This window comes from Aythya fuligula, chromosome 3 (assembly GCF_009819795.1).
Source record: "Aythya fuligula isolate bAytFul2 chromosome 3, bAytFul2.pri, whole genome shotgun sequence".
Lineage (NCBI taxonomy): Eukaryota > Metazoa > Chordata > Aves > Anseriformes > Anatidae > Aythya > Aythya fuligula.
Window position 1 is genome coordinate 85,053,705 of NC_045561.1, and position 15,116 is coordinate 85,068,820.

A 15,116-nucleotide genomic window follows, 5' to 3' on the forward strand; every position below is an offset into this window, starting at 1 on the left:
AACTCAGAGTAAATCTGGCCTACTGTTTACACACACAGAGGAAAGCCAAGCAATATACAATGAGAGTAAGAAAGTTGTAAAACTAAGCATCAGATTTTATTTTGCTCAGATAATAATTATTTTGATTAAATCAGAAACTAAGACTGTCCTGGAAGAATAGGTATTGATAAGTTACCAAGTTTAAAAATAAACATTTTTTTTTTCTGATTCCATTATCAGACAGCAATCTTTGCTCCATCATACTGAGCATGTCATTGCCATTTTTTTTTTCCAGATGTTCAGTCTTTTATTTCGTATTATCAATATGCCCAACCATCGAATGTCTCCCATGCACACAGAAGCTACAGAACTCTTTGTTTCCTAATGTGGAAGCCTAGGTCTACACACCCATTATTTCTTGGCTTTAAAGTTCATAGTGCATATTGAGCATCACCTGAAACATTTTTCTTTGGTACCATTTTCACTGTGTATGCAAACACCAACATATTGTTTTCCATTACAATAAATAGCTTTTATTCAAAACAGCATCTGGATTATTACATTTCTTGTATATTTAAAAGTGGAAATAAATTGTATTATCTCCGAAACTGCTGCAGTTTAAAGTAAATGTTTTCCAATAACTACAATTTTCCTGTCTGGCTCAAACATTTTCCAATGCAGTCCCACAACAAAGGCACTGTTAAGAAGTAGGTTGGTTGTTTTAATCAATTTGTATTTGAGCTGAGTTCAAAAGAACACTCACTCTCCATAAATATAAAGAAAACAAAGGGAATTCATCTGAAAGGTGAAGAATAATTTGATCAAGGTTCTTCAGAAATTTGATTTTTTCTTCTCCATCATAGTCCAAGCTTGAAATATTACTTTCTTCTGTCTGATATTGAAGAAGTTGTTCCAGAATCATGAACAAAGAAAAAATATTTTCATACTGAGTAATGTCATATATTTCATGGATCTGGGAATAAAGGAAAATCAATGCATAAGCACAGTGTGAAAACGTTTCAAAAGCCCAGCATCTCAGATGACAGTTTAAAGAATAATGTTAAAATTTGCAGTAATACGTAGTATTTATATAATTAGAATGGTTACATATTCAGACACAATTACTTCTAAGAAATGTTTTCCTCTATGTGGTAACAGCCAAACAACTAACTCAATCAAACTGCCATATCGAAGGTCAGCACAACCTCCTGTCCTGGAGTCAAAGAAGGTTTTCTCTACCTAATTATTCACATGCGGTGACATATAATAATGATCTACAAATCAACAGCAACAGCTTTGTTTTAGGCATATAATTAAAGTTGGTGGATTTTCATTTTCTGAGAAATGAAAAGCGTAAAAATTCTCTCAGTTGTCATCTATGCAAATGATGCTTCTAGAAAGCAAATAAAAAGTCAGGGTTCTTACTCTCAGTAGAAAACGTCCAAATCACTATCCATATCTCACCCAATTACAAAGGGGAAGTGCCAGTTTGTCAAATAAGCTTGCTGACCAAGCTTAGAATTTATTATAAACATCAGTGCTATCTGATGTAAATGCAACTGTCCTGTATTTGGAAACCACAGTTTCAATCTGATATTTTATAATCTCTGCTGTACATGCGGAATAACTGATAAGATAAAACCTTAAACCTTGGGGAATTATCTTTTTGGAATGAAATTCTACGTCCTGCTTAACAGTAAAATCTATCAATAACATTAGATGACCTTGTTCTGAAAAAGACTGCAATTATGGTAGCTGGTTGATCAGAACTCAGAGGTTAATCATAGAAAATAGACCAATAGCTCTAGCAAACCTAAACAACTATTTAGGCCTAGAGTACAAAGCTAAGGTCTAGGCTTTGACGTAGGTCTATGAAATCAGTCTGAAATCATTTTACCACCCTAAACCATATACTGCTAGATTTTCCAGTGTATAACATTTATTACGTAACAATTGCTTTTATAGATGAGGCAAGCGATTCTTGATCCCACTAGAATCTAATAAAAAGACAGCATTTTGCCTTCTCCTGGTAAGGCCCCTTCAGTAGATGGTGGTTCAGGGGAATGTTTACTTTGTGTTTCTCTTAAACCTAAAATCTGTGTTTGAGGCTCCCCAGCGTAATGTCTTTCAGGTATTGACCTCCTATGTCAAGGACAACACTAAGACACTACAGCCATCTGATTGCAAAGCCTTGATGGGGCAAAGTCATTTTGCTGTGTTTTCCAGACATCATAAAAATTAGGATAATTGATGAAAATATTATCCCTAGCCTTGCAAGTTCCAGTTACGTCTCTCTATAACTTGGTAAGAAAAAAACCACAGTCCAAAAGCCACCCCCATTCAAAACTGACATTCTTATCACAACAGATAACAAAAAAAAATAAAAGCAGAATATTAAGTATTTGTGAAGTCCAATTAAACCCAACTGTACAATTAGGAAAATCCTTTTTATAACTTGACACTGTAGCTTGCATGGTTTAAAGGGTTCTTTCCTTCTGTTGTGCACCATCATGTCATCACCATTTGGCTAGCACTCTGAAAATACATTTTCTTTCCCTCAATAACAGTGTATTCACAGATTATTAATTTGTGTTAGTCCCTCATTAAATATTATAGAAAAAGAAACAACATACAATGGTAAACTATGATTCTGATGAGAAAAATGACTATGCAGAAACATAATTTGAAGTTCTATGCTTCTAGCTGCTGTAACTTGGGTATTAGAAGTACAAGGAAAAACCTTTGTTTGATTTGTAAGCGTTGGTCTTACAAATTCACTCAGATTCTCCTTTCACATGAGTAATCAATAGAAAAGGTTTTAGAAAGGAAATTATGTCACTTCACTTATCCCTATAACCTCAGGCTCTTCCAAGCAGTTAAGCAACTGTTACTTTCATTGGGTCTCAAAAAGTGCAACTAATTGCGACTTAGTAAACTATCTAATTGATTATGGATAATAGAAACCACAAGCTAGCTAATTACCTTTCATCTGCAAATACTACTGCACTAAAATAAAATGGGTTTAGCCACACAGAAAGGGTAAGTCTGATGGCACGGAGGAAGCATTTATTGAGGTAATTGCTTTTCAGGGGACAAATGCACTTCCAAATAGTTTTATAATACCAGGAGAAAAATATCAGTCTAGAACATTTGCTGGCTCAAGGCTTATTAACCTTTCCAACCCATTTAATAATCTGAACAAAACATGTCTCCAGTTCTTTTCCCAGATGTTTTTGTGTAGCGCTAATTGATGCAATTACTACCAATGTAAATCTATGCCACAGAATTAGTAGAGGAATATCTTTACTGCTACCAATGGTTAGTTAGATAACAAACCTATTCTTCTTGCTTACCAATGTGTTTAAGTGAGAAGCAGAATATGCACTTGTGCACATCCATACATACCCTTGCACTAAGCTAGTCCATCCAGAAAGTTCAGAGGTATGTTCATAAAGCAAACCTTCTATATAGACTCTAATTTCAATATATATTTATACCAATTTTAATTAATTCTTACATGAACTCCATTTTTTTCAGAAAGAATTTAAAGAAAAAAATAAACATACTTTTTACAGATCAGATTGGTATGCACTGTGGGTTTTGGACACTTTTTTTTTTTTTTGATGGGATCAGTCCTTGCTGATTTTTCCTCATGAGGTATTTGGAAATATGTTTATTAACAATAAAACGTATTTTGCAAACACTTCATTTTTTTTTTAATTTAACTTTTGAAATTACTTTTTTGTTCTGATTTCTCAATCCATTTTTTTTTTCAAAGTAAAGTAACTTAAAAATTATTAATTATATAAGACTGAGCTTTACATAAGATAGAAACAAAGGACTGTGTGGATCTCCTGGCTGCATTAAATGATCTGCTAATCAGCATTCATGCATTTATATAAGGAATCTCATGCTATTAGTAAAACAGCCCATGCCACTCTTTCCAGGTCACACAGAGGTTGCTCCAAGGAGCAATACAAGTGAGCAGGAGCCCAGTGGTGCCCTGGAGCAGGGAGGTCCAGCAGCCTACTACATTGCTGGCCACGTGCTCCCTGCTTTGGGCCACAACTAGCTCATGCATTTGCATACTGCATCTGAGCTGGAGCAATCCCAAGCACAAATACAAGCTGGGTAATACAGGCTGAGAGGAGAATGAGAAGGACCTGGGGGTGTTGGTTGACAAGAAGCTCAACATGAGCCAGCAATGAGTGTTTGCAGCCCAGAAAGCTAAACGTATCCTGGGCTGCATCAAAAGCAGCATGGACAGCAGGGAAAGGGAGGTGATTCTTCCCCTCTTTAGTTGGCACAAAACCAACAGCACCCATCATATAAGAAAGCACACAGTAGGGTAACTGAGGGTATCCCTAATTGCTGTTTAGTGTTTAAATAACATGCTGATAAGCATCTCTGAAATATTAAAGGCAGGCACACATGAAAGACTTTACAGGAAATCTTTTTGTTCTGAATTTAATACCATTGTCTCTTGTTAAAAGGTAATTACCTTACAAATTGCCATGCCTCAGGATACAGTCTTTAGCTGATTAGCATTTCTCTTTAATTGCTTTTTGTTTTGTGTTTTTGAAATGCATAGTTCCCTAACATCACTCCCAGTAATCATAATCTCCATTACCCACATCAATATTCACCTGCCAAGGAAGTTCAAACTGATTTACACACTCTTTTAGTATTTAAAGCAAAATTCATGCACCCTACAATTCCTTATTTAAATTTATAGTTAAAAAATAATAATAAATAAAGTCTTTTCAAAGCATTTTTTGATCTTTTGTTCAATGGGATCTGAAATTCTAGTTTTTCATGTCTTTATGGATGCTATCACTTTCTCCTCAAGTAGCTCAGTGAGATTCAAACATTCCACTTACAGATTAAGACAAAACTTGCCTGCAGAAAGGCTCAAGGAATAACTAATGTTTGTGAAAGTTCAACTGAAGAGGGGAGAATGTCAGTTAAACTCTCAGAACAAATGAATCTGCTGCTACAGTGCGTGCTGTGACTACAGTTCTGAGCAACATTCTGTCAACATCATCTTGCACGTCCCAGCCAGACTCACCCTGGGCTTTTTTGTGAGATGTCTGAGAAGCAGCTGTAAGGATCCTCTGAAAATTGTCTGTCCAGAAATGGTAATTTGGCATACCATGGAAAACACTTCTGATAGCAAAAGGAACAAGCCCTTTAAATTCTATCACCCAAGGGGAAGATGTTTATCCCAGAAACATCGTGCCTCTTCCATGCATCATTTACCAGGGTCACTGGTACTAGTCCTTGAAAACTGAATTTCAAGAAATACCCAGGCCTTCTTAAGCAATATTATTCTTATCTAGTATTATGATTTCTGCAACAGATTGTAAGAAATTAAACATACCAGCAATAAAGTATGCAGGTTTTCTTTTTTCTTTTTTTTTTTTTTCCTGGATGAAGAGAAAAAAAAATGCCTCTATACCTGTAAACTCTTAGGAAAAAGCACTGTGACTAAAAGTAGAAAATAAAAAATAAAGGGAAAGGGGAGAAAATAGGCCTATCAATTCATCTATAAAACATAATAAGTTCTTCTGTCTTCTTCAGATGTTCAGACATATGCTTCTCTCCAAAAAGGAGCCTTAACACAATTTATGTTGACTTTCAACTTCCATCAAAATCATAAAAATCTGAGATAACAGACTGTAACACATTTTGTTTTGCCTTACCTGATACCCCACCTTTAAGCTCCTATTTGGGATTTGTTTTTCTTTCTCTGCTTATGTTCTGATTAGCTTTCAGGGAGTCAATGGATGATGATTATTATGAATGAGGTACTAACTACAAGTGGAAACCAAGAAAAGACAGAGGCCTCAGTACATGAGCATCCAGATTTTACAATTAGAAGGTAAAGCCATGTATCAAGTTAGAAGAACATAACAAAAAAAGTAACCTAAAGATCAGGAAGCATATAAGCTGTCATCCCATCAGTTTCCCCATTTATTAGGTAGTGCTCATGAGGAAAGGAAGAAGTAGGACAGGAGAGGGCTCTCATATTCTTTCTTCAAATGTTCTCAACAATGGGAAGGAAGTTTTTCCTGTCCAAAAACCCTACTGTGCTTTGATTACAGCTGATATTTGAATGGACTGTCCCTTCTGTCTTCCCAGGCAGAACCACATTCATGGCCTCAATTGTCTATTAAGTTTCCACTCAATTCCCTAGGTCAGCCTTAAAGATGACAGGTTTGTTTTAGCAAAAATGTGAGAGAGAATGCATGCACAACATCACTTCATACTCTAACATACGTTTCTTTCATTTACCAAGTGTATGAATAACCCAGGCAACCACTGTGCTGTTGCTAACACAGGAGGTTCCCTCTGAGACTCAGGCAGCACTTCTGTGCTGTGTGGGTGACAGAGCCCTGGCACAGGCTGCCCAGAGAGGCCGTGGGGTCTCCCTCTTCCAAGACCTTCAAAAGTCACCTGGACATGGTCCTGGGCAGCCTGCTCTGGGTGGCTCTGCTTGAGCAGGGGTTGGAGCAGATGGCCTCCAGAGGGCCCTGCCCACCTCAGCCAGTCTCTGATTCTGTATTGGTTTCATAATTTTTGTTAACACAAATGCATATATCTTTGGAGAATGCACAAAAGTACTGAAAATAAAAGTCACTTTGCTTTAGTGGTTCTAACAAACGCAATTCTGAGAGTAATGTCAGATATATGCTCATTAGTACTTTATCGTAATTCATTCATTTTGAAAAGAAGTCTTTTGAACATGCTTTTCATCTCGCAGGGCTTTTTTGTTTTTCTACAAGCATGATACACTTGCCTCTCATTCAGCTTGACTTACTAAAAAAATCACCTCTTCCAATATGAGGGATGAAAAGCATTAAATAAAACTAGCAAGTGACAGATGGCTGGTCTGACAAGAAATCAAAGTAGTAGTTTAAACCCACAATGTGTATTTAAATTGCTTGCCACAGCACACTGCGAATGCTGGAAGTTTGCATGGCGTGAAAGGTTATGTATACAAATGCATGTACAAACAGACAAACTCCACCTTAGATAGTCCAGATTGTTGGATACTGGGGAAATATTGCTGTAAAGATCTTCAGACCCTTCCCTAAACCTCTACTTTAATGGCTGTCAGAAGCAGAATATTTGGCCTCTGGTCCGACAGCATAACCACTCTTGTGTTCCCCTGCCTCTTTTCCCGTCTTCTTTACTGCCCTACACACTACCAACACCATGTTACTTCAGAGAAAAAAAAATCCCCTCCCTTTCTGCGGGAAAGTAAAGATTATTTTCAGCTCAGGAAGCCACCAAACAATTGCTGTCTATGCAGAACAAACTTCATCAGCTATAGTGAGTCAGCTTCCTCCAAAGCCAAAGAGAACCACTCCAGGTTCCCAATCACAAAGTCTGAACAGAAAAAAAAAATAAAATAGGAGTTTTCAGACTAACTGAAAGCACAATACCTATTCAAAACTTGTATCTAGCTGCAGCAAAACAGAATAGGAAAACCACGAAAAACAAGATAAAAAACCTACCAAATAGCAAGAAGAGTGATTCTAGACATTGTCCTATATGAAGAAAAGCACAAAGCTGGTTGGGACACAAGCCTAAGATTTTTAAGAAGAAAATGACATCTGCTTTCACTTTTATCCAATGAATCAAAGTCTCTGTATTCTTTTCATAAATAAAAAAAAAGAATATGCTAAAGGAATGCCAAAGACGATAGGCTTCCTTCCAATTCAGCAGTTATTCTTCCTCTTCCATGGACAGAGGCTGAATATTGAATGACTGTTCAAGACACTGTTATCTTAATCAACCTTTGTCTTTGGTTTAGGACAAAGCATTTTATTTATCTACTTTTTATTCCTCTTGTTTTGGCATAAATCTTGCATTTTGTTGTACAGAAAAAATCTTTAGGAAAACATTTATATTTCAAATAAATTAATACAATATACATTTCATATAAATAAAACATTTCCAAAAACTAGCTGCTGAAAATGGGTATTTCCCTTAGATAAGGCACAAAACATGTTTTTTCAGCAACACTAGTATCTGCATAAAACACCAGCTTTCCACTAGAATTATGTCAACAAAACCCATAACCTCCTCTCAGCTTTCAGAGAATACCATCAATGGCAGAATTTTAACAGGAAGCCTTGAGAGGCAAGTTAGGGTATTGTGATTTCATGAAAATTAGATAGGACAGACAAGCAGTGATACTTACTTACTTAATGTATACAAATTATGTGGAATATGTATGTAGAATAAATCTTGAATAGATTATCAGAATTCAATCACATGAAAATGATGTTGCTTATTCAGCTGAAATTTGTGAGAAATTATAGAAACATGATATCTACTTGAAAATCATGCAAAATATAAAATTTTATGAAAGAGCACACCACAGTGTATCTGAGAGATTATATACACGCTGTAAAGCTTCATTTTAGGAGCAATTACTCCTTTGCCTAAAACACGACAAAATAGAGAATTGAACAGATTGCTTCCCACAATCTTTTTAGGCTTTACAGAAGTGAAATGGTATGGCTGTGAGTAAATATGGTTTCTCCTTCAAAATTGCTTTTCCATTAATTTCACATTATACTCTCCCGCAAAACTCCAGACCAGTAGTTTTCTAGAAGTTTTCACTTATTTTATTTGTTTGTTTATTTTTAAGTGCTACAGCTGTACAGAAGTGTAAAAACACAGGTTTTTAAGAGCTTCAGAGCAGCAGTTTGGAACTTTCAATGTCACAGCAGAACCAGAGCTGGAAAGCAATGATATGCAGCTCAAGACTGGCCCTCAGCAAGCTGGGGTACCTCTAAAAGCAGCTACATTTAGAGAGATTCTTTTGAAACCAACAAACTTCTACAGCTGTTTGAAAATTGTAGCATCCTGACAAACATACAAAAAAAAAAAAAAAAAAGTAAACTTGAAAGGGATTAGACAACAAATGGTTTGAAAGAAAACCAAGTTGGCTTCTATTTCTGAAGGAGAAAATAATGCAAAAACTTTACAGAGAGGATTGTGTACAAAACATTGCTTACAATTCTAAGTTACAGTATCATCAGAAACAATCATGGAAGAATTCTTAGAAAACATCTGAAATCTGTGAGCATTATTATTATTACTGAAATATACGAGACCATACCAAACCAAACAAACTCCAAAGGCTTCCTATACTCAAATCTGGAATAGTTAGATGTCAGATGTTAGCCTTGGGGCACATTCTCTGCTGTGCAAGTCATACTTTGTGCATGGCCAAATCTTCAATCTGGATTGTTCCAAGCATCTTTCCTGTGTAACCTGACAACGGCACAGCTGGCCTTAACTAAAGGAAAAGATGCTAGAGAGTATAAAATTAGGTCAAAATTTGGATGTATAATGACATTTTCAGCAAGCACACAGACATTTACAACAACAGTCATTCATTGTGCTAGCAGGATGCCATTTAGAAATGATGGATCTGGGAATGTCAGGATTTGAAATGATCTAGAAGGAAGTTAAAGAAAATTCAAAAGATTTACACATGGCAGGAGAAGCATATGATTTTTCAATCTGTGGCATAACTTTTATGACATACCAGTACAGATCAATAATACTGCCTAGAGCTGACAGCTCGCAGAGAGGTACAGGCCCCTCTGTCCTTCTCAGAACTCATTTGAAGGACAATGCAGCGCTGCTGAGTTGGGCACCTTACAGCTGAGTACCCTAAGAAAAAGACAGTCAATTTTATCTTGTCCACACTACGCCAAAGACCTAATAACAATAATGCTAAAAACAACCAGAAGTGTACTGCATTTCACTGAGTCACCCAAAAGCAGACTGTTGCAGGTAAAGTGCAGAGAGATATCACAGTAGTTTAAAGCAGAAGCACCAATTTCAGCAGTCATTAGAAACAACCGCCCAACCAGAACTGTATGACTGAAGTCAAAATAAAAAAATAAATTAAAGCCCAGTGAAACAGCATCTGCACTGAGAAACCTAAAAGACAGCATTTTAGACAAATGACTGAGGTGCCTGTTGGAGCTATTACAGAATGCTGACATAAACATACCTACTGAGGCCTGTACGGGACACTGATGAATGTTAGCAAACTGAATTTTCCAGTAAGAAAATTGTCCTTTATGGGGATGTGTTATGATAGTTGCATAAAATGTACATCACAGTAGCATAAAACAGACTGAATAGAACAGTGTATCATTCCATGACACTGCTGGAAGTCAAGAACATACTTCTACTTGGTGGAACTAAACTTTGTAGAAAAAGTTCAAACCCACCTTTCACCTGAGGCTGTAGTGTCCTCATGATGTCCCTGCCATTCCTTTTCCCACAGTACCCCAATCTCCACCCTTTAAGCTCTTCTCCATCTTTTCCCTCCCCCATCTGAGGAAAATAGGAGGCAAAATAAAGTGTCCCATTGGCACGACCATATTCTTGGCCAAGAACAGAACCACACTAATCTGAAACACATGCGCTGTTTTTCATCACCAGAAACTCTTTCGCGTCTCTGAATTCTGAATCTGAACAAAATAGATTTATTTTCTTTTTAAAATTTGATTTGATCTTCCCACAGGATCAAGGTAGTATTTAAGAATTCTGAAACACTGCATGCTGCTTGTATGAAAAGCAGAGTTTAAAATGCAATTAGAACGTGGCACATACAATTACCAAACAATTGTGGAGCTTAACACGATTTCAAGGAGGTTACAGAAAACAGTCCCTAATCCTCACCACCATTAAGGCAGCACATGACCTTTGGTGTAAGAGAACAAATCACATCATACTAGAAGAACTAAGGTAACTGACATTCTCAAAGATCATTCTGTTCTTTCTGCCAGTGCCACAGTGCCTGCCAATTATTAAATGAGCACACAGCACACTAGATGCAATGCTAATGTCAGGTTTACTGTGCAATCAGAATGCAATGCTAGACACGGCACAATATTTATTATGAATGTGTACCGAAAAGATTAGAAAAATTCCAGCAATGTGAAGGAGAATTAACTTTCCAAAATGATAGCTAAGCTTCATTTTGAGGCAGATTTCTTTTAATTAGATTGGTCTGGAACAAGAAATAAACAATTACTCCCTTCTAACTGTGAACCAGATGTCACAATTCAAAATACCTGCTACTTTATTTTGCATAAAAATCTATTTACTATCAGTTAATTCTGTTTAATGACTACCGGTAGGCAATGCATACAGGAATGTAGCAATACTTCTCTAAGGGCCATTAGCAACACAATGGCATTCCTCTTTTCTCAGCTATAGAATTGTGTTACTTTAAACAGATATAATGTTGTACATTTAATGCAATTTAACATAATTGCTTAATTTATTAGTAAGGATTAAAACTACAGTGCAAGGTATTAAAAGATAATATTAACAACTCGCACTGAAGACAGGCCACATAAATCTTCAAAACGATTTCAGATGACTGCACAAATTACATTAAGAAAAATATGACAGGAAATCATTATGGACTGACTCATTAAAAGAGGAGAAAAGAAACAAAATCAAATGCTATCAAAATTAAACTGCATAGATCATCTCTGTTATGCTGTACTAGACACCTAGCAAATTTTTAGCTATTAGAAGATGTAGGCTACATGGACTAGTAATCTACTAACCAGAGAAAGACGTCAGCTACAATATTAATAAAACTCTTGTTTTAATGGTCTAACTTATGTCATTAGACAAAAGTCACTATCTGAATCTGGGCTTTTTTACATTCTATTGCTACCATCCATATTCTCTGCAAGAGCACTCATAAAGCAGAGAGAAAAATCCTGGGACAATACAGCAATTTTCAGACTATGAACAAGTAAGAGAGAGACTACTGCTGCATTTTAATGGCTTTTAGGTATGTATACAATACATCCCCTCAAGCTTCTCTGATGACAGCACATTAGCCCACAAGGAACTCATGCTGTGACTGTTTCTGCTACCTGACCTAACTCATTTAAATCTAATTCAGGTCCTCTTACACTATATTGGCATACAGCCATTGACTTAGAAATGGTTTTAAGCTTTCCAGTCCACAAATTCTTAAGGTTTTCTCGTTTGGTTGTGTCACAGGTCCGTCTCTTTTCCTTAATGTTATGTACGTTAGATCCCTACAGAAGATGGAGTGATTAACACCACATATAAACTATGGTTCATTTAATGCTCTTTTCAGTCCTCAGTCCTCTGGCCAATAAGCATTGAAAGAATTCCCTAATCATAAAGGATTAGACTTTTTCCACCTACTGTTCTCTCAGTGGGATGTCAGACTAGTGTTCAGAACTGTTCAAGGTCAGACTGGGGCCATTACCACTCTGTATGTGGTTTTACCTTCCCATGAAGCTTTCTAGGATAGCTGTAAACTCTTTTCGGAATAAAATATGTCTTGATATCTGTTCCAATCCACCATGTTCCCAGGTGACTTCTCAATACTGCCAAATTCCCAAGACAGATAGTCTCAAATGAGTTGGACTAAAAGAATTAAAGCAGTTCCAAGAGTAATTCTCCCAATATACCATATTTCTCCAACAGCAAGAATGAAAGCGGTGGCAAACTGTATATTCATCTTATGCTAGTGCTTAAGCATGCGACACAAGACTTTCTTCTGGATAAAGTCAATGGCTCTTGCTGCTTTATTAGAGATAACTGACAAAGTTACCAACAACAGAAATCATACAAAGTTTTGTGATTTTTTTTCTTAATGCTGAAAAAGGGTAGTAGAACTTGAAAAGACAGTTTTCTGCCTTTTTCACTCAGCAGTTGTAAATCATCATCATTTGGGACAAACATCTTTTATTTCAGAGCTCTATTTGAGCACTAAGTTCATGTTTTCTGTCCTAAGACACATTTTACTGTCAAGCAAATGTGCACAACAGCAAAAAAGAAGAAATACATTTGACCATTAGCAGGACAGATAGTGTCCTGCTACCTATCTGCTGTAATAATATGGAGAGTCAGATAGTCAGCAGCACATTCTTCCTGAACCAATCCTGTTTCTTGCCTCACAGTCAGTTGTACCAGAAAACAAGCTCAACAGATCAGGCATGTAGCATTTGAAATATTTTTATCGATGTAATCCACATGCATTGTTCCTAAGAGCAAACAACACTTGAAGGTGGAATACTACTGTGACAAGACAAGTTATTCCATTTATATGTGGTCTTCCCGTCTGTCCAGGTGTCACCTTTTCCTCCTGACAAACTTAGAAGAGTTTTGGAAACATTTAGAAACACCAAGAAAGATCTTTCAAGGAGCAGTAACAGCTTTCCAGTTCTTTAGTACATTCAGGGTTTCTTGCATAAATTGCAGTATCTTCTAATGACATTTTCTAAGAACATGATAAAGGTTAGAACACAGTATTTTTTGAACCTGCTATTCCTATTCACTGTTTAGGATCCATCAGACCTAGATCCTCCGAAAATCACAAAATACTGGCTGAAAGTTAATGCCTTAGAGAGAAACACATCTGAAGTGTTATCAATAGCCCAAAGATAAAAGTTAAAGCTGAGAAGGACAAAAAGGTTGCATAGAATTAGCTCACAGAATGGACTGAGCTAACTCTTTCATGAAATGTCCACATGGAAAAAGTAGAAAGAAATTTCTGGCACAGGATCTGAAGACTGGAAAGAAAATATACCAGGTGTTACCTTTGAACAAAGGTATCTTCTCTGCATTGTATGCGTGTGTTGTAATCCCTCATTTGTTTTCTCTTTAAATCACAATCTTCCTTTCTCTCAGAATAGATGACCTTACATGTCTCTAAATCTGCTGCTCTTATCTGAAGCCTTTCTGTTCTGTTATATATTTTTTCTGAGAAGACATTATCACATGCTCACTGCAACTCACAGTCTATATCATTACTGGTTTACCTCATAGTCTTGGTAACAGTTTAAAACAGTTGCTCTGCCTGGAAATAACAGCTAGCAACCTATTTTCTGCACTTGTTAAATGATATGAAATTAAATTTCAAGAATTCATTCTTAAGGGTGAAACAAAATATTCATTCATTATGGCCAAGAATGAAAAATAACACTAACTGAAGTATTCCAAATTTGAATCTAAAATAGCTAGCACCACCTTGCTACACTAACTTATGAAAAAATGACAAAATACTTGGAGTGCTTTTTAATTTTCTTCTCTTGCACTGCAGTATGATTTATCTTATGATTTAAAACTGTGCTTAATTGCATATTAAGAGATGACAATATGTGCAAAAAGATTTTATTAATACAACTGCCTGTCATATTTCATATTGAAAACAATCTACACTGGCTCACCTATAAAATGAGCTCATAACAAAGGCCTACTTCATGCAAAGAAGCACATTTAATATTCCACACAGACTGTAATTGCCATTCTACTGGTTTTATAATATTCATATTTGTAAGCAGTTTTGAATAGCAGTCAATTACTTATTCTATTGGAATGCTCCCCTTACATTTACATTAAGAACCTTTGAGAAGACAGTCACTGACTGGCATTAATAATTTTGCAGGAACATAGATACATCTTTTAGCTTTAATTTGACTTTGCTCTAGTCTCGAAGTATTTTTTTTTCTTTGTTTAAAAAAAAGTAGTTTGAGTATTTAGTGATTATTCCAGTACCTTCAGTATTCACTAAAGAGACAAACAACTGAGTTCTGAATTGCTTTAGAAAGCTACAGCACAGTAGTAACACCATTAGAACATACTGCCACAGACTTTTGATAATCTATTTTAAGAAGGAACTCTGAATTTTAACAGGGTGTGTACGTAAATAAAAGAAGAATCAGTGCAATACAAATATGAATGACCTGTAAGATTAGCAAAATGCACTGTTTAAGGTATTTTCAATATGAAACTGAGTTAGCAAGACTGGGAAAATGTGTTTGATGGGGGTGTCTTCCTAGTTCTGCTAACCCTTCTATTTGTCCTCTCGTTATGGAAAGTGATGTAAGAAACAAGTATTTTGTATTAGTTACATACCCTATTTAGTGCTGGACTGGTTTTGCTGTGCTTCATTAGTTAATCAAATGTGAATATTACATAAGCAGTATTTTAAGTGGTGTGGTATAGAACTTAGTAAACTGCAAATAACAGTGCAATCTGTTAGCATAAATCAGAGATGAAAGTGTACAAATCTATAATTTCTGCAGAAAGTAACACTG

At 36.1% G+C, this 15,116-nt stretch overlaps 1 protein-coding gene across 1 annotated transcript in view; it reads right to left on the reverse strand.

Moving 5' to 3' along the window:
* Window positions 1–700: 700 nt before the first annotated feature.
* Window positions 701–15,116, reverse strand: part of MEI4 (meiotic double-stranded break formation protein 4) — a 73,477-nt gene continuing 59,061 nt past the window's right edge. Inside the window, exon 5 of the mRNA XM_032184487.1 lies at window positions 701–952. Within this exon, the coding sequence (XP_032040378.1) occupies window positions 701–952 (252 nt within the window). The remainder of the gene's footprint in view (window positions 953–15,116) is intronic.